This window comes from Callithrix jacchus, chromosome 8, assembly GCF_049354715.1.
Source record: "Callithrix jacchus isolate 240 chromosome 8, calJac240_pri, whole genome shotgun sequence".
In the NCBI taxonomy this organism is placed as follows: domain Eukaryota; kingdom Metazoa; phylum Chordata; class Mammalia; order Primates; family Cebidae; genus Callithrix; species Callithrix jacchus.
In genome coordinates, this window is record NC_133509.1 from 89621737 (window position 1) to 89642556 (window position 20820).

At 39.9% G+C, this 20820-nt stretch overlaps 1 protein-coding gene across 2 annotated transcripts; it reads left to right on the plus strand.

Annotated features, from left to right (window-relative positions):
- Nucleotides 1-330: 330 nt before the first annotated feature.
- On the plus strand, nucleotides 331-17257 carry MAPK1IP1L (mitogen-activated protein kinase 1 interacting protein 1 like). 2 transcript variants are annotated; one of them, XM_035260577.3, is made up of 4 exons: nucleotides 331-487; nucleotides 9923-9944; nucleotides 10848-11555; nucleotides 12827-17257. In XM_035260577.3, exons 2-4 carry the CDS (start codon nucleotides 9927-9929, stop codon nucleotides 12836-12838), a joined length of 738 nt encoding a protein of 245 aa, XP_035116468.1. In that variant the 5' UTR covers nucleotides 331-487; nucleotides 9923-9926; the 3' UTR covers nucleotides 12839-17257. The 2 variants fall into 2 exon arrangements, with proteins under 2 accessions (XP_035116468.1, XP_035116469.1); XM_035260578.3 differs by lacking the exon at nucleotides 331-487 and adding an exon at nucleotides 1013-1226.
- Nucleotides 17258-20820: the final 3563 nt, after the last annotated feature.

Sequence of the window (20820 nt, forward strand, 5' to 3'; positions counted from 1 at the left end):
AGCCTTCTTCGAGGTCTGGCTGTAAAAACCGCTGAGCAAAAGGAATCCAGAATCAGCCCTCAAGCCACTCAAGATAAGTTAGCAATTTCCGCCGGGCTGCCCTGAATATTGCTGGCCACCGGCGCTTCCTCGGAGTCCTCGGAACTCCGGAAACTCTAGGAGCTTTCAGCCCGCCCACCGGGGGAAAGAGGCCCGGGGCCGGGGGGCCAGGTAGATCCCAGCCCCCCGGGTCCGGCGGGCCGCAGTACCGCCAGGGGCCTGAGGGGGGGCGCACGCGGCGCGGCGCAGCCCGAGGGGAGGGGGTGCGCGGGCGGAGGCGGTGCGCTTGGAGCTTCCTGTTCCGGCGCCAGGAGGAGTCGCGCGCTGCTGCTGCTGTTGCCGCCGCTGCTCTCGCCGCCGTCAGTCAGGCTGCGCCCGCTTCTTCAGGGCCCAGTCCCTCGGACCCATCGCCGCTTCTAGACCCTACTGCGGTCTCGGATCTTGCCGGGTGAGGCTGCTTCGGTACTGGTGGGAGTCGTGGAGGGGAATCGGGGAGCTGGGGTTGCGGATCCCGCGGGCGCGGCCAAGCGGGGAGCGGACGCGGTAACGGAGGTGCATCGAGTCACGTCCAGTGCTCGGGCCGTGGTCCCCTCCCTGGGACCGGAGCTAAGGGGTTCGCTCGGTCGTTTTCCTCCACGCTGCGGGCTGCGTCCGGATCGCCCCCCGGAGAGAAGGCTTCGGAGGCCGCTGACGTCGCGGCCGACGGGTTTCTGGGCGCCTGACGTCAGGTCTGGCTGCGGGGCGGGGCGGGCGCGGGCCGGCCCCTCCCCCACTCCTCGGCTGGCGCGACCCGCTCCGAGGCCGGTTCGCTCCGGTTGATCCCGGACTCCCTTTGTTTGTGCGTCCCTAAAGGGCTGCCGGCCTCGTGCCCCTTGGCCCCGATTTCCCCTCTACCCACACTCCATTATACCCATTCATTAATTTCTAATAAAAAGGGAAAGGCCTTAAAAGATTCTAAGAATCTGGTACGCTTGTTAATAATCCGCAGTGTGACAACGTTCTGGTTATGACTTGCTAGAGGAATTGCTCACGGCTACGTTAGGTGAATACCCAGGGCAAACCACGAGAAAGGCAGATGTTCAGTGATCTCCTTTTTTAGGACTGAGGCGCACATACCTACGACAGCTTATACATAGCTGGAGCGTTTTCCTCTTTACCTCGAAAACCAAGAGTACAGCTTTTAATAGGTAAAGATTCCAGTGTTAAAGCATCAGGCCAGAGTCACTCGACTGAAAAAAATTTTTTTTTATCTTTACTACTAGAGAAATAACACACTTGGGAGTTGTAAAGGTCTGTTTTGAAAACGAACCCTTAATACAGGCAAAGGTAGCCTTCGGAAACATTTCCTAAGTTCTTTGTTCAATGCTGTTCTTTGGGGGAAGAATAGAAATTTTTCATGCTGGCATCTCTGAGCCCGCAATGCAAAGCGAGTTTGCTTCAGAAACTTTTGGAAGGAATTGCAAATATTGGAATGTTCTATTCTTCTTTCCAGGAGGAATGGATAATATCCATCCCCAGTCTCTTAGCTGAAATGAAGCTAGTGTTGTTGTTTTTTGTTTGTTTGTTTGTTTTTTGAGACGGAGTTTCGCTGTTGTTACCCAGACTGGAGTGCAATGGCACGATCTCGGCTCACCGCAACCTCCGCCTTCTGGGTTCAAGCAGTTCTCCTGCCTCACCCTCCCGAGTAGCTGGGATTACAGGCACGCGCCACCATGCCCACCTAATTTTTGTATTTTTAGTAGAGACGGGGTTTCACCATGTTGATCAGGATGGTCTCGATCTCTTGACCTCGTGATCCACCCGCCTTGGTCTCCCAAAGTGCTGGGATTATAGGTGTGAGCCACTGCGCCCGGCCGCTAGTGGGTTTTGATTTCAAAAATCCTTAGGTTTTATCTTTATCTTTTTAGAAAGACAACATATTAGACAAGAGGTAACACCCCCAGCAGAGTGGGGCACCGCATAATCCAACATTAATATTTGCCGAAATAGATGTGAACATTCATTCTAAGTGAGGCCTAATAGAAACTATAAATAGCTTCAGGTCAAGTTTTGCCACCATGTAAGTTTTCTGCCAAACTTGGGAAAGTTTCTTTCGTTTTCAGAGGTCTCTGGATTGAGAGAGGCAGATAAAGATTTATGGACCTAAAAGTAGCAATCGCAAAAGGTAGTATCTGTTGAGTTGTTGCTATATTCCAGGGAGTGACTAAGAGATTTGTTTATTATCTAGTCTCACAGCAAATCTATGATGCAGTCTTCCTTTTCCTCAAGTTTGGAGAGTTGGACTTGTCAGCGTTGGCGGAACCAACCAGCGAAGAGCTGCAGTTTTAGCGAGTCATACGTTAGCGTTCACTCTTACCTGTAAGCTAGATGTCCATATACAAAGAAAGACGAGAATTTGGTACTTGTTTTTCACCCAAGCACTATTTTAGGCACTTGGCTGGGCAGAGTCTCATTTAGTTCCTCATAACATTACTGGCCGTTTTTTGTTGTTTTTTTTTTTGACTGTGTGCTTTTCACAAATAGTATGGCCTGTTCTTTATAGTTGAAGAAGCAGGTTCATTCAGATGAGCCGACTCTTAGTGAAATAAGTCAGACCTTCTTCATCTAAGGTCTCTCTGCTAAGACTTTCTTACCCCTTCCCTTTCTTGCTATTTTCTAACCAATCTGAATGCTTATACTTGCCCACAGATTCTCCCAGTTTTTACGCTAACTGCTCTTCTTTTCCTAGGTCCCATTTCATCACTGGGCGTAATTGTCCCAGCTTTTTCCCCCCCCCCCCCCACCTGGGTACAGGTGGGCTAAGGCAGAAAAGGGCGTTAGCCTTCTCCCAGCTTTTATGGTCCTTATAGACTGCTAAAGACATCACATCTCAGGAATCTCCATGCAATACTACTGCTTTCTCTAAAGCCCAACACATTGTTTGGCACATATATTCCAATAAGTATATAACTAAATGCCAAGAAATGTTGCAGGTTGCATATCCCTATCCCACATGCTTGGAATCAGAAGTGTTTCAGATTTGGGTTTTCTTTTTTTTTTATACATTACACAAGTTGAGCATCCAAAATCCAGAATGCTCTAATGAGCATTTCCTTTGAGCGGCATGTTGGCACTCAAAAAGTTTCAGATTTTTTAGCATTTCAAAATCCTAGTTTTTGAGTTGCCCGAATGTAAAAAATATAATCAGATAAATGAACCAATACTAAAAACTAGCATGTATTCTACCTAATTTATATGTATTTATATTTGAGACAGAATTTCTCTCTCATCACCTAGGCTGGAGTGCAGTGGCGTGATCTTGGCTCACTGCAGCCTTCGCCTCCCAGGTTCAAGCAAATCTCCTGCCTCAGCCTCCCAAAGTAGCTGGGATTACAGGCGCCCACCACCATGCCCAGCTAATTTTTTTGTATTTTTAGTTGAGACGGGGTTTCACCATGTTGGCCAGGCTGGTCTTTGAAGTCCTGACCTCAGGTGATCCACCTGCCTCAGCCCCCCAAAGTGCTGGGATTACAGTTGTGAGCCACTGCGTCTGGCCAATATTTTATATTTTCAATATGATACATACCATCCCCCCACACTAGACAAATCAACCCAAAAATTCTGACTTCACTTAGTTTCGCCTAATAAATATCTGAATTTATATGGCACTTTATAGATTAAGTGTGTTGCTATTAAATTTTTATGCAGTGGGTGGGAATTATAACTTCCACAAATGGGAAAGTGGTCTCTTATTGAGAAGTTTATTTTTGTCGAAAGATACCATCAAAAGGATTAATGTCCGGGTGTCATCACTGTGTAGTTCCACACTGTTTATCACTCCATTACAGTTTGAAGCCTCTCTCAAATATCCATGAACTCCACTAGTAATTCATGGAGTTCAGCTTTTTACCCTAACAGCCATGAGAGTTTCCAAAATGTTGTTTTAGTCTTCTAGTATAGGTCAAAAGAAATTTTGTACTGTTTTAAAATTACTATTCAGAGAATAAAAATTGTTTTTCAGATGATGGGTGGATCATGCTATAAGATAGTAACAAAGTTTTAGAAGTAATAGCTTCAGGTTATTCCAAAAAGAAAAATGAAAACCTTTCTTGGGTATAAATTTTTTTTTATGAGTTCAAGGTTACACTGGCCTCATTTAATAACTTTTTATTTGTTTATTTTATTTATTTTTCTTTTCAAAACAGAATCTCACTATATTGCCCAGGCTGGTCTCTAACTCCTGGGCTCAAGCGATCTTCCCACCTCAGCCTCCTGAGAAGCTGGGATTACAGGTGCCTACTACTGCACAGCTTAGAATAACGTTTTAGAAAACCTAAACTTTTTATGTTCTGCAGCTCTCCTCATATTGAAGCATTCATATCCAACTCTGTTTTCCACCTTTTCTAATGTGAAAGTATTCTCCAAAGAGCAATTTGGAATGGTTCTAATTATAGTTGTCCCTGCCTTATCCTGGGGGACACATCGCAAGACTCCCCAATGAATGCCTGAAACAGAAGTCTATATACACTGCCGAAGCCTAAGTATACCGTGCTTTTTAGATCTAATGGCCAAGACAGACTGATAGTGTATAGTGGATACAGCATGGATACACTGGACAAAGAGATGATTCACGTCCTAGGCAGGACGGTGCAAAGTTTTATTTTGCTACTTAGAATGTACTGTTGCCCCATTTAAAACTTAGGAATTGGACAGGTGCAATGGCTCATGCCTGTAATCCCATCACTTTGGGAGACCAAGGTTGGGCAGATCACTTGATGCCAGGAGTTCGAGACCAGCCTGTTCAACATGGTGAAACCCCGTCTCTACCAGAAATACAAAAATTAGCCAGGTGTGGTAGCACGTGCCTGTAATCCCATCTCCTCAGGAGGCTCAGGTAGGAGAATTGCTTAAACCCAAAGGCAGAGGTTACAGTGAGTCGAGATCAGGCCACTGCACTTTAGCCTGGGCGATAGAGTGAGAATCGTCTCAAAAAAAAAAAAAAGACTTAGGAATTGTTTATTTCTGGGATTTTCCATTTAATGCTTTCAGACCTTGGGTAACTGAAACCATGGATATGGGGGGATTACTCTAACATGAACACTGTTTATTCTAGGTATGGAAAGCTGGTCACTTTCCTAAGACAGTGCCGTAGAACAAAACTTGTTACAAATTACTATGCTCAGGGCTTTATTATTTAATCACAAGATTCTGGCACCTCCCCTATCTTCCAAACTTTGATTTTTGAACTTTAAAATTTTGAGGTAGTATTGTGAATCAGTTGACTATTATTAACTTGTAGAATATATTTTCTGTAATTCTGTGACTAGGTAACTGTATAATGTGTATGTTTTTCCTCAGTTGGGAGGGAAAAGAGTAATTCTGAAAACTGAAGAGCAAGACCATTTGAAATTGAATGGTTTGCTTTGATTCTCCACTCCAGAATTAATGTGAACTTGGATACAGAATCATTTTCTATTTCAGAAAAGCTAATCCTGTTAAAAAAGCATGTTAGTCTTACAACTTGACATTATTTTCTACACTGTTAGTCCTAAGAATTTTATTGTGTGATGTTAAACCTTAACATGGAAATGGGTTGTATGTGTTTTTTTTAATATTCTGAATAAAAAGGAGATAGCAGTTGGGATAGGCTTGGGTTCTTGGCCTTCATGTTCTTGTCCTTTATCATTCCTCATGATAACCAAGTCAAAATTAGAAATAAGATGCTAAGAGGCCAGGTGTGGTGGCTCATGCCTGTAATTCCAGCACTTTGGGAGGCTAAGGTGGGCGGATCACCTGAGGTCAGGAATTCGAGATCAGCCTGACCAACATGAAGAAACCCTGTCTCTAAAAAAAAGAAAGAAGATGCTAAGAATACAAAGGTGGCTCTATATTAATCAATACTGTATTGGTAGGTCAAAGGAGAAAAACCATGAGATCAATTCATTAGATACTGAAAAGTCTAAAACATTTTTTAACAAAAGATACTGAAAAATCTTGTAAATTTAGTGTCTTCTTGCTTTCTTTATTAACTAACGAAATAAGAATAAGTAATAGCATAGCCATAAATAAAAAACTTCCTAAATGTAATTTTTAAAAATCTCAAACTAAAAATGAGAATCATACGTAAACATTAGAAGCATTCCCAGGAGAGTTGGAAACAAGATTACTAGGCCTACTATCACTACTTAACATTTCATGTTTTAAGTCCTAACAAGTACAAAGGAGAAAAGAGGTGTAAATATTAGAGAAGGAAAATTATTTTTTGCAAATGGCATTTTTTTTTTTTTTTTTGCTGGGGTGGGGAGGCCTGGAAATCCCAGAAATCAAGTGAGAAACTTTGAAGAATAAAATAATTCAGTAATATTGCTTACTTATCATCAATGGGTTCTTGGAAAGTGCAACTTTAAGCAAAGCGATGCATAGCAAAATGAGTTTTATGCTAGGTTTATTAATATAAACAAGAGTTAAATTCCCACAGCATATTTCTGGTCAGAAAAATATCTCTAAATACTTCTAGTATTAAACATTTAAATGATGTCTACTAAAAATTTTAAAACTTAGTTGATTGTGGTGGCAGACGCTTGTGGACCATGCTACTTAAAAGGCTGAAGTAGGAGGATCACTTGAACCTGGGAGGTCAAGGTTATGGTGAGCTGTGGTCATACTACTGCACTCCAGCCTGGGTGACAGAGCAAAACCCTGTCTCAAAAAAAAATTGAAATGAATGTGAGCTGTGTATACATTTAAGAAAGGTGAATAAAAAGTAAGATAATTATCTGCCTCCCTGTTCCAGTTCAGGGTCTCAATGGCTAGGGCCTTTCCTGGCAATTCAGGGCCCAAGGTGGGAACTAGCCCTGAACAGGATGCCATCCCATCTGAGTGCTCTCATGCACACCCATACTCACTGATACTAGGCTGTGTAGACACACACACCCATTCATGTGCATCTTTGGGATATGGGAGGAAACTCAAGCATTGGAGAAGACCCCCATGAAGATGTGGGGGGAATGAGCCAACTTCACACTGACAGTGGCCTCAGCTGGAACTCCTTTTTTTTTCGTCATCAACTTTAGAACAAAATTAAGTTGGATGAAACATTTTTTGAGGACCTGCTATAGACTAAAATGTTAAAACCCTGTCCCATATATGAACAATCAGAAAATATAATGGAAGAAAAGAGCCTATTTACAACCACAGGAAAAAGTTTAACAGTTACAAATCTACTAAAAATACAAAATTAGCTGGGCATGGTGCACATGCCTGTAATCCTAGCTACTTGGGAGGCTGAGGCAGGAGAATTGCTTGAACTCAGGAGGCGGAGGTTGCAATGAGCTGAGATCATGCTATTGCACTCCAGCCTGGGTGGCAGTGTGAGACTCTGTCTCAAAAAAAAATAAAATATAAAAATAAATTCAGGAGGAAAACAATAGAAAATAAAAGTTAATATAATTATATAGTGCTTACATTGTTTTAAGTAATACAGAGATGTTTTATACAGGAGGATGTGCATAGGTTATATCCAAACACTATACCATTTTTATATCAGGTATTTGTGCATCCTGGGATTTGAGTATCTGTGGAGTTCCTAGAACCATTCTTCAGATGTCAAGGGACGACTATACCTTGTTCTTGACTGAGAAGATTTGACATTTTAAATATATCAGATGTTCCTCTAGATTAATTTGTAAATTTAATACATTTTCAACTAGAATGCTAACAGGTTTGTTGATTTTTTTTTTTTTTTTAGTGATCAGGAAAAAATAAAAATACATATACAGGAAAATCTGAAGAAAAGGAAAACAGTAGGATGACTCAAATGTTTATTTAAAATATATTGTAAAGCTTCTGTAATTAAAATGGGATGATACAGTTGCAGACCAGTAGAAAAGAATAAAGTCAGCTGGCTGTGGTGGCTCACGCCTGTAATCCCAGCACTTTGGGAGGCCACGGCAGGCAGATCATTTGAGCTCTGGAGTTCAAGACCGGCCTGGATAACATGGTGAAACCACGTCTCTACAAAAAATTAGCTGGGCAGAATTGACTGAGCTCAGGGGGTCAAGGCTGCAGTGATCTACGATGGTGCCACTGCACTCCAGGCTTGGCAACAAAGCAAGACCCTGTCTCGAAAAGAAAAGGAAAGATTAAAGTCCACAATATCTGTGAGACATGAAGGCGTCTCTGTAGCCTGCTTGTTTGACTCTGTAGCCTAAACTTGAGTCAAACTGTACTGGGTTTGAACTGCTTCTCTCCTTGTCATTAGCTCTGGGACCTTAAACAGGTTAACTTGCCAAGCTGCTTCTTCTCCAGCTGTAAACTGGGAGTGAAAATAAAATTTGCATCATAAGTTTCTGGAGCTACCAAGTGAGGTGGTGCACACTGCCTGTTCCATGGTAAACACTGGATAAATGCTACTTATAACTGGCAGCAGTAGAGTGTGGTAAAGGTAGCTTGTCCAATTAGTTGAGAAAAGATAGATTATTTGATAATTATTCTTTGGAAGAATTTGAAGATTTTAAACAAGTTAAACCATAAAAATATGAAAGCAAGGCTAATCTCAGAGTAGGGAAGGCCTTTGTAAGTAAATCACAAAAGCCAGCAGCCACATGTAGGAAAATATTGATAGATTTGACTATATGAAATTTAAAACTTTTGTACCAAAATATGCCATTTAAGAGATCTACAGATGAAAGGAATTTGGGAGAAAAATTTTAATCTCATTATGAGAACTAGTCTTCTTAGTATCTTATAAAGCTGAGAAAAAAAGATATACTACTGAGCAGTAAAATGATCAAAAGTAAAGAGTACATACATACAGTCCTTTATTTATATAAAGTCAAAGAACAAGGAAAATTAAGTCAAAAATTGCCTGCCATGGGGTATGGCAGTTGATTGGAAAGGAGCATGCGTACGCGTTCTAGAGTGAAAAATGTTCTATATCTTGAGGTGGTTACAGGGATGTATACAGTTGTCAGAACTTGTTAATCTAAACTAAAGATCTCTGCATTTGGTTGAGTGTTAATTACACTTTAGTTTAAAAATTGATAAAAGTAGTTCAGGATATCAGTAAATTTAAATTTGGGGTTACACACCATGGCTCAAGCTTATAATCCCAACATTTTGGGAGGCTGAGGCAGGAGGGTCTGTTGAGACCAGGAGTTTGAGACCAGGCCTGGACAACATACTGAGATACCTATCTGTACAAAAATTTTTTTTAATTTAAGAAATTCTTGGGGCATGGTGGCATAAGCCTGTAGTGCCAGCTATTAGGGAGACGGACAAGAAGATGACTTGAGCCCAGGAGATTAAAACTGCAGTGAGCTGTGATCTCACCACTGCCCTCCAGCCTGAGTGACAGAGTAAGACCCTGTCTCCAAAAAAAAAAGAAAAGGCAATGTAAGTTTAAATTAGACGCTAATTTTTAGTATTGTCATTATAAACAATTAATAAATTTAATATCCAGTGGTAAAAGAGGAGTTAGAGAAATGAGTGACTGTAAATTGACATGGACTTTTCAAATGGATTTTCGATAAATTTATCTGTTGACTCTGTAGATTGCATGTCCAGTGTTTCTTCCTGGTGATAGATTCTCACACATGAACAAAGATAAGTATTCAGAGATGTTCACTGGATTATATTTAAAACAATCTATACTGCTACAAAAATAATGTAAATGAAATTACAAATCATGTGTGTATGATGTGTAGCCATGAAAAGGGACGAAGTTGATAGTACTGTATGAACTCTTGTGGAAAACTTACCTATGTAAAGAAAAACACTTTACAAAAAAGATTCCATTTAAGTAATAATAATGTATGCATAGAAAGTTCCTTACGGAATATTTAAGAAATGGTGAACACTGATTTTGAAATTTTTCTTTCTTCCTTCATTTCTTTCTTTTTTTTAGGAAAATGTCTGATGAATTTTCGGTAAGTTGATGAGTTTATCCGTGATAAGTTTTTCATTTCTTAAGAAAAACAACATGGCCCTAATTGTGGGCTACATAAATCTTTTCACTTAAAAGAGATTCTTTTAGCTGGATGTGATGGCGTGCGCCTGTAGCCCTAGCTACTTGGGAGGATCCCTTGACCCCAAGAATTCCAGGCTATAGTGAGCCATGATCATGCCATTGCACTCCTGCCTGGGCTACAGAGTGAAACCCTGTCTATAAGTAAATAAGATGCTTTTTGTGATTCTTAGCTTTGGGGGTGGGGGAGGAATTTTGATAGGGGATTTGCCTTAGTTTACTTAGATAATATGTTTGGAAATACTTCCTATATATCTTTATGAATCCTTAAATGAAAATTTAAGATGTTACTTCTGTTGTTCTCTTTTACCCTGATAGTCTTAATCAAAGCCAACATTTATTGGAAATTATATACCAGACACTCTGTTAAGTGTACTACATGAATTTCCATATTTAAGCCTCAAGTTAACCCTAAAACAGTTTTTGAAAAGAAGCTCTATCTCAGAGTATGTAACTCCTTTGAGGTAAAGCCAGTTTTCAAATCCATATCTTCACTGTTCTAGCCTCTTAATTACTATACTTTTTTATATTGATACAGCAGAGAAATGAAGCATATGATAGTTATATTTAGAAAACTTGAGCTTCTTTGAAGAATTTGTGTTGTAAAGTTGAGATTCAAAGTAACACCTCAAGTTTTGTTAAATAGAGTATTTTTTATATGAACAACTTAGCTTTTGAAGATGTTCTTGGAGTTTATAATCCCTCGCCCTATAGCTTACTGTTTATTTTCTGTGGGTTTATAATAGTGTTTGGTATGACTTTTCCCTAGACAAGATAGATAAGATGTATCTGTTTTGTATTCCAGTTGGCAGATGCACTACCTGAACACTCCCCTGCCAAAACCTCTGCTGTGAGCAATACAAAACCTGGCCAACCTCCTCAAGGCTGGCCAGGTTCCAACCCTTGGAATAATCCGAGTGCTCCACCTTCGGTGCCATCTGGACTTCCAGCAAGTGCAACACCCTCTACTGTGCCTTTTGGACCAGCACCAACAGGAATGTATCCCTCCGTGCCTCCCACCGGACCACCTCCAGGACCCCCAGCACCCTTTCCTCCTTCCGGACCATCATGCCCCCCACCTGGTGGTCCTTATCCAGCCCCAACTGTGCCAGGCCCTGGCCCCACAGGGCCATATCCTACACCAAATATGCCCTTTCCGGAGCTACCTAGACCATATGGTGCACCCACAGATCCAGCTGCAGCTGGTCCTTTAGGTCCATGGGGATCCATGTCTTCTGGACCTTGGGCACCAGGAATGGGAGGGCAGTATCCTACCCCTAATATGCCATATCCATCTCCAGGGCCATATCCCGCTCCTCCTCCTCCCCAAGCCCCTGGGGCAGCACCACCTGTTCCATGGGGCACTGTTCCACCAGGAGCCTGGGGACCACCAGCACCATATCCTGCCCCTACAGGATCGTATCCTACACCAGGACTCTATCCTACTCCCAGTAATCCTTTCCAAGTGCCTTCGGGACCTTCTGGTGCTCCACCGATGCCTGGTGGCCCCCATGTGAGTGTTCAATTGTTATTTAAAATGTACTGATTGTCAAAAGCACAACTGAAAGATTGTTTCTCCCCGGTTTTGGATGGAAGATTAAGAAAGCTTTCAAGGTTTTAAAAGAGGGTGGGTGTATATTAAATGAGTAAATTTCAAACCTTCAGGTGAAGCATTTAAAAATGAAAGCACTATTTTAAGTATTCCTTGTGCTAAAAAGAAAAATTTTCCAAAGATCCCCAGAGACTTTGTAATGTAGTAAGCAATGTCCTCAGTAGCATCCTTTACGTAAAATCTGAGGTTCATTTCATTGGGATGTTTTGTTTTATTATTATTTCTCAGTATTGTTTTGTAGCATCGTACCAAAAAACAGCTTAATATAAGCAGTCTCTACCTGTCGGGCCTGATAGAGGTAGAGTTTTAGAGAATCCAAGGCAATAAGTAGGTAACGCTTGTCCTTCAAGCAATTCTCGAACTCAAGATTATACCCCTATTCTTTATTGTCAGTTTACATATGATGCTTGATGCTTTACTGTGCCAGGGTGGGGTTAACATCTTAGTTGAGGAGCCTGTTTGGGTCATATAACTGAGTAGGAAAGTACTCCTGTGCGGTAAGCCAAAGTGAGTATCCAAATGCAGAGTAAAGAATTTTCCTTAGGAAAAAAATGTGTTAACTTTTGTTTTTTTTTTGAGACAGAGTCTTGCTGTGTCACCCAGGTAGAAATGCGGTGGCACGATCTCGGCTCACTGCAACCTCCGCCTCCTGGGTTCAAGCTGTTCTCTTACCGCAGCCTCCTTAGTAGCTGGGATTACAGGCATCCACTACCATGCCCAGCTAATTTTTGTATTTTTAGTAGAGACAGGGTTTCACCATGTTGGCCAGGCTGGTCTTGAACTCCTGACTCAAGTGATCCACCTGGCTCAGCCTCCCAAAGTGCTAGGATTACAGGCCTGAGCATCCGTGCCTGGCCAGGAAATAAAAATCTGTTAACTCTTAATACACAAATAACTAGTCAGATCTTCAGTTAGATTAGTCAGACATCCACTTAAGCTACAAAGGAAAAAAAAAAATCCATAAAGTGCCCCCAAAACTTCCTCCTTGCATTAGTGTAATTTCTTGCTATATATATATTCTCTAAAAATATTTGGTTTTGCGTTAAGTGTATGCCATAGTAAATGACGTAACTCACTTTTTGGATTTATTAAGCAATAAATTTAAGCCATGGTAAGGAGTTAAACTCCATTTGCAAAATCTAGAAGTTGACTTTTTCTTTCTTCTATTGCAGTCTTACCATTAAGTTAACAATGGACGAAGAGATGACGCTTTGCTTTTTGAAGTACATCTATATGCACATGAATGCATATATAAAAATTGCTGGTTTCACTATTAGAGGGCATTCATGAAAGAACAACTCTTGCACCTCTCAGAGAAGATAACTGCCTCTTGTACTTGGATGTGTAGTACATCATATGTATACAATCAGATAAAAGCATAGAAGTAAATCATTCGGATGTGATTTTTATTTGGTTTTCATGGAAAGTTAAAGTGATTAAGTATATTGAATAGCTCTTTGACAGAATTTGTTTAAACTATGAAACTACACACTTAAAAATCTAAGATGATGTGTGGATTATTGTTAGAATCTGCAACTCATTGGCAATTTATTTCAAGTATTTTTCTATAATCACTTTCCCCTCCAAATAAATACACTTTGAGAATAACCCCCTCATATCTAAACAAATGATGCCTCTCAACATTTTGAGCTGCTCTGTTGGATAAATAAACCTGGTCCTCTTGAGGTTATATTTTGGATATACATTTTTAAACTGTCAGTAATTATTGTCAGATGTAAAGTTCAATAGACAGCCAGTGTTCATTTTTATCCTTGAGCTTTTAGTAAAAACTTCCTCGGTCGTTTTTAGTCATATGGGCCATACAGCACTAAAATCTGCTCTTTATGGAAACTAACTTTTTTCTTTGTAATCCAGGCCAACATTTATGTAAATTAAATTTTTAGATAATTGATAATCTCTTTGTACTACTTGAGATTTGATTATGAGATGTGCATATTGCTTTGGAAAGAGCTCAAGGAAGGAAATAATTCTCTCCTTTGTTTTGAACCTCAAACTAGATAAACCCTAGGAATTGCTTAATTGCAACAAGTAGTTTTCTTGCCCACAAAAAACTGAGGCAGCTCTTGTGCCCAGGGCATTCCCTGCAGCCACCCCCACCCCACTTGCTGTTTGTTCTTTAGAAGGAGCACATCCCTTGATTCCTCCCTGATGCGGTAAACTGGCACACTGTAGAGGTGTAAAACATAAAACAGTTGTGTTTAGAGAACCTTAAGTCATGCAGATATGACTGTTCTCTTTGTACAAGTGTGAATCAAAATAATGTATCTTTCAGAGTCTAGTTAAGCTATGTCATTGTCTCCTGCATAGTTTCCTGAGTTTTTGTAAAGTGCTTATGGCTAACAGTTCAGTTCTGTATTTGTTGACAGGTAAATAAGTGGAGTTGAGTGCCATCTTTGAAAAAATTACCCTCTAGCTCTAACACTGAAAATAATAATAAATAGTAGATCTCTGCAACTGAGTTTAAAGCAGTGTAACTGTATTGCTTAAATATTAAGTATTGTTTATAACCACCAAAAAACAGCCCTAGTAGTTTTTTGGCACCTTATGTTTAAATCAGATTCTTAGATTTGGGGTAGACCTGACCTTGTTATTTATTAGATAACATTTTGAATGTATCCATTGGATTTCTAAAATGTATTGTGAATTTTCTCAGACAAACAGGATTTATGCTGGAGCTCTGTTTTTGCTTAGAAATAAAATATTTAGTTTATTTCTGCTCTAATTAAAATGTCAAGAATGCCAAATGCTGCCAGTTTTTTGGTTTGATAGCTACCTCCTTTTAAGAAAGCAGAATGGTTACCTTTGAGAGGAACATTCAGTATTTAAGCCTCCATTGTGTTAACGAGATGATAGATTCAAGCATTCAGAAATGAGAAACTAATTTGTTAACATATTTTCAGACTGGGGAAAGTTGTTAGACGGCTCTTACCGTAGTGACAAACGTCATCATTCTTTCTTTTACTTCTCTGTAAGGACAGGTGTAGCTATCTACAATACTATTGGACTCTTTTCAAAGTAACCCCCAGTCGACAAGGCAGGTAGCCTTAGGAGTCACAGCTTGAATTGTCGTCAATATCAAAATGTCAATTAACCATGGAGGGATAAAATGATCTGAAAAGTGAGATGGCTGCAATGATACCTCTCCTTATAGTTACTTTGGCTGTCCTACATTGGGATAAGCTGACAGCTTAGCAGTATTTAGTTTAACACTACAGCAGATAGAATTTGACTAGGAAGAAGAGATAGCAGGTTTAGGATTCTATTGATCTGGGGTGAAAAATCTGTTGCTAAAGGATATGAAGGGCTATGAATATGATTTGGGATTACCACTCCCAGTAAGCATTAATTTGCTAGTGACCCATACTGCCCATGTGCCCTAAATGATACTGCCATTGTAGTCCCTTTGTTTTCAAGGACTTTACGACTGGTATTTTGGGGATTTTTTTTTTTTTAATATAAGAATGGAGATAAAAGGGATAATAGAATTTGCTTTTATGTTCTTGTTATTTTTGTAAAGCATCTTTTCTTCAATTCTTGTTGGCATTCTGGGCCAAAAAAGTATTTTAGTTTGGTTCAGTGTGGAGTTAAGAAAGGCAGGAGTTTCAGTGGAGGAATGGGGAACAGCCCAGAGTAAGGCTTTTTTCCTTTTTAAAAGGGAATAATGTTGCTTTCAATACAAGACATGATAGGCTGAAATTGGTTTATGGAAAAGACTGCTTGTTAGCAAGTATGTTTGGTCTTAGTGGAGATACAGATTGTAGAATATGCTGACATTTGGGCTTCAGAGGAACAACTTTCACATACATCTAACAGAAATAGTTGAGATGTGTTCAGAAATACTGTTTCTGGAGTTGGAATATTAAGTTTTGAAATGTTGAAACCAAAAAGACAAAAGTTAAAACATAGACCTTAGGTCCTCTATTAAGTTTTGAAATGTTGAAACCAAAAAGACAAAAGTTAAAACATAGACCTTAGGTCCTCTATTAAGTTTTGAAATGTTGAAACCAAAAAGACAAAAGTTAAAACATAGACCTTAGGTCCTCATTCACACATGGTTCTCAAGAATCAAGTGGAGTGCTTCAGATACCTTGGCTTGTCTGTCCCAGCCTGCCACCACTTCATCTTTTCATGCTTTTGAAGACACCATTTACAGCTCTGACTCAGCCCTATTTTGTATAAAGTAATATATTGATTATTCAGGAATAGACAATACATTTTTTAATTACTCAAGGACTGACTTCCTTGTCTACTGTTGGTTGTCTTCAGTAGAGAAGAATAATAGGGCAGAGAAGAAAAGGATATATTTTGCCTCAGTCAGTCACCACAACAATGGACTATTGGAATATTTTCTAGAAAACCAATTTGCCCTTGATATATTACCTCACAAATTATTAGTGCTACCTATGGCACTCAGATGTACAGCTTTTGAAACTGTGTAGATGAAAATAGCTCTACTCAGAGTTTTTGTTAAGACTGCCTACTTTAAATATCAGTTGCCTACACTATTAAACAGTAAGTGCCAATGTCTCAATTCTCTCACCCTGAATGACAGAAGCTAGCTTTATCAAATGCCAGGGTTAGAAAGCCTGGAAATTAAGCACAGACTTTCAAGTTTTTGAAAACCATAAGCCTAAATTCAGATAAATCACACTGATCTATTGTACTATGCATAGAAAGTTGTATGTGGCTTTCAGGGAAGACTTTTTCGATTTTAATAAAGCAATATTTAGTATTGAAGACAGACACTTCAGAATTCTGCCATGTAAAACAAAAATTGCCAATAAAAATCAGTATTTTGTAAATCCCAGGCAAGCTTGTAGCTATCGAAAACATCTGAGTCATTGATTCAGTAGATGCTATTGTCATTGATCCAGGTTCTTCGCCAGCTATGAGGGAATCCCTGTCCTTGAGAGGCTCATAATCTAGAAGTAACATTATGGAATTGGTTAGCACACCATTCATTATTAGTTTACCTAGATAAACGTGTTAGGGTTGCTGCTGGTGGAAATTATAACCAGCCTTTGGGCATTTTAAAGGGCAACATGTGGCATACCTTTTCTAAAAACTAAGAATAATTAATGTTTTTCAAGATTGTGGTGTTGAGCACAATTCAAGTGTGCAAAGTAGCAGGATAGTTTGTTGGCCTCTTCACTTTACCCCTGGATAAAGGCACTTTCACTGCCTGTCACTGATGAACAGATACTGATTTGTTGCCATGAAGTAAACTTGACTGTGTGCTCTATGAAAGTTCTTTGTAATTTTCTTGAAATTGTGATTTTTCATTGACAGTAATGACAAATTTAATGTTTGTAATTGTCTATACATTTTAAGTTAAACTGCCTAAAATGTGATTTGAGACATATACATTTGTTTGTATTATAAATTGTAAGCAATCAGTTTGAGTACTAGGTTTTATCACCTGCTGCTGTATTTGTAAACAAAGATAAATGTTGCTTTAAAAAGTAATTATAATTAGGAATAGGCTATGGATGTGATACTTGATATTTTTTAAGATAAACTTGTTTGCTTTTGTGTATTATACCTGAAAACTTTTTTAAAAAATGTATTTTCATGGTTTCACAGATTTTTTCATGTTTATTCTTTAGGCCTAATTCTGAGCTGCTCTGAGCAAGTCCAGAGCCTAATGAACACAAATTTGTTGTCATAAAGGAGGAAAAAAGAAAGGGCCTGAGATACCTCTTTGCATGTGACCTACATTCACTAAGGATGTCTGGAAACGACCATTCCTCCACACACCCTCTTTCAGCAACATGGCGTCCACTGTGGTGATCTTCTTTCAAGGCTAAGCTACTCTTTGTAACCAGATTATCTGCATATACAATAATATGAAGTCAGGGAACTTTCTCTGTCCCCACTCCCCCACTTTCTGTTATCAAAGATAGTTCTACTTTTGTCATTAACTGCTACATTTAGTGAAGGTCACATTAAACTTGGTGGAGTTTACCATTTTCCCACAGCAGGTTTTGCTGGCATTCCTTGGAACTCCAGTTGGAATAGGGCAATGAATGAATGAATGCTTTGCAGTGCTTCTATTTTTGGAAGGAATTTCTTCATTTTGCCTTATAATTGAACAAAATGCAGTTGTAAAATTCTAAATTGTTTTTGATATGTTACTCAATATCCCATGACTATCCACCTAAAGTAGAGCTATGAAATGGACGGTGCAATAAGACCATTCTGGAGCAGGGCCGCCAGTTTCTATTTTTCTGTTTTTCCTGTGGGAGATGACATTGCTCTGACAAACATGCTATCCTGCATTACCTGACCCAAGCAAGTGCTTTTTTAAAATTACCATATTAATACTCTTAGCACCAAACCTTTTGCAACCCATCTCAAAAGCAAAATAGAATTCTGGATATTAGCTCACTTATTTTAAATGAGGCATACAATAGAATTCTAATGCCAGAAGAGGATTTGGGTCATCTCATAGAGCTTATTCCTGTGGCTTTTATTTGTTTTCGAGACAGTCTCACTGGAGGGCAGTGGTGCAGTCTCACCTCACTGCAAACTTCAGTTCAGTTCAAGTGATTCTCCTGCCTCAGCCTCTCAAATAGCTGGAATTACAGGTGCACACCACCAGTCCTAGCTAATTTTTGTATTTTTACTAGAGATGGGGGTTTGTCATGTAGGCCAGGCTGGTCTCAAATTCCTGACCTCACGTGATCCGCCCGCCTCAGCCTCCCAAAGTGCTGGGATTAGAGGCTTGAGCCACCACGCCCGGCTCTCCTGTGACAAATTTTTCTCTCATTTGATTTTCCCAGTGCTGAGGAGAGGATCAAGTGAATAGATCTTATAGAGCTTAGTCTCTCCCTGCTTTCACTAAAGCACTTCCACTTGGCACTTTATGTGTTTTTCTTACTGGTAAGTTGTTTCAGAAAGGGTAGAGATTTGCTGCTTTTAAATTTTAAAAAACTGCCATTATAGATGACCATGTTTCCTACTTGAGGTTTGTTTAGATCACAGTCAAAGGTTCCCAATTATAATAGAGTCAGGTCATCTGGGATTCTAAGCCATACTTAGTTTTACATAAGAAAAGAAGAAATAGAACATTTTTAAAGTTTTCTCTGATTATGTTTTATGTCAGAGGTTGTTTTATTTAATGGTCACTTAGTCTAGCTTTCCTTAAAGATACGTAGATTTAAAAGTCTCTTTAGAGATAAGGAAACCAAGTTGTAAAGAGATGTGCAGTGCCTCATGCTTGTGTAATCCTAACACTGAGGCCAGGGCAGGAGGATCATTGGAAGCCAGGACTTGGAGACTAGCCTGGGCAACATAGCAAGACCTCATCACAAATCCAAATTTAAGAATTAGCCAGGTGCGGTGGTGTGTGCCTCTAGTCCCAGCTACTCAGGAGGCCAAGGTGGCAGGAGCCCTGGAGTTAGAGGCCACAGTGCGGCACTCGAGCCTAGACAACAGCAAGATCCTGTCTAAAAAGGTTAAATTCCCAGAGTCATACCACATAAATAATGGAACCAGCTCTTCTGACACCAAGGCTTAGAGTTTAAACACTAGGTTCATGCATCTAGAACTGCAATTCTTCCAAAACCATACCTGGAAAGTCAAATCTATCTAATATCAAATGTTATGTAGCAGGCCTCTCACATATTTAGTGAGTTCACTGAACATTCAGGAAAACAAAAAAGCTAATGGTTATGTTTGAAATGCATTGTTTTGTGAATAATCACAGTTCTTAAATTGCTAACCTAGAACTTGAGTTGTGTTTTGATAAAGATGAATGTTCAAAGGTGTAACAGTTAAGTGTGGGTTTAAAATGTGAATGTGAGAATTATTAAGAAAACGTAGTGGATGATGAAACCACTAGTTCCAGGTCCAGCCTTCGCAGTTACCAGTCATTGGGGACATGGGTATCCAGCTACTCTGCAGTGGTACACACTAGGCCAAGGCTGTCAGCAGCTGAGACAGAAGAGGTCTCTGTTAGCAGTGCATGGGCAGCCAAGATGTACAGGAACTGCACAGAGTGTGGAAGAGTCAGAGGGAGGTTCTGCCAAGCATGGCGTGACGGTTCTTTTTTTAAACGTGCCAATGCAGGACATGCTAAGTTAAAATATCTTAACTGTTGCTTAGTTACTGCAACACACAAAAACCCTGAGTACTAAGCTTAATGAATCACCTGCATCCCTTCTTGAATGCTCAAATCTACAAAAAGACCAAACTGCATGACTAATGATTAGGACTCTTTCTTACTTGGGCTTTTTATAGAAGTGGGTTGAAGAGGACTTGTGCGAACTAGGAAAAGCAGCTTCCAAACATAAGATTTCTTGTCTGAAAGGTGGTAATAAATCTCCACCTCCCATGCATCTGAGATCAGATTCTAAAAGGCAGCCCTTCATGGCTCAGCAAGTAACACAACTGCTGGGGATTCATAGGGCAGAGTTTGTATTTTTATTTTTTACTTTTTAAATCAGTGTTGGGTCGTGAGTTTATTTTTTAGAGTTTTTATTTTGAGCTTTGATCTCAGCTCTGGCGTGTGATTTAGGGCAATTGATTAGCTTGCTGTACTCACTTCCCTTACCTATAAACATACTAACACTCAAGTACCATGAGGGAAAAAACATTCTTCATTCCCTCTAGCCAGAGATCCACTGGGTATGTTAGCATATCCCAAACAATACACATCTAATACAGTATGTCTATATGAATATTCCTTTTTTAAAGGCCAGGTGGTTGCGTTATTGCACTCCAGTCTAAGCAACAGAGTGAGACTCCGTCTCAAAAAAAAAAATCAGATTATCACACAGATGTGGTGGCTCATGGCTATAATCCCAGCTACTTGAGTGACTGAGACGGGAGGATCACATGAGCCCAAGAAGCAAGAGATACCAACGAGCCATGATGGCACCATGCCTGAGTGACAGAGTAAGACACTGTCTCAAAAAAATTAGATGATGATCTAATTAGATGATCAAGGTCAAGGATTAAATGTTACACAATGTGATTAACTCTTACTTCACATGGAGCGGGGAACAGGGAGTATACAAGGTGATTATAATATTTATCAACCACCAACCTTGTGCTCCAAGCAAGTGGTCATACATCCCAGTTAGCCTGGAATTATTCTGGTTTCTGTTTTCAGATATAATTTTTTTTTTTGAGACGGAGTTTC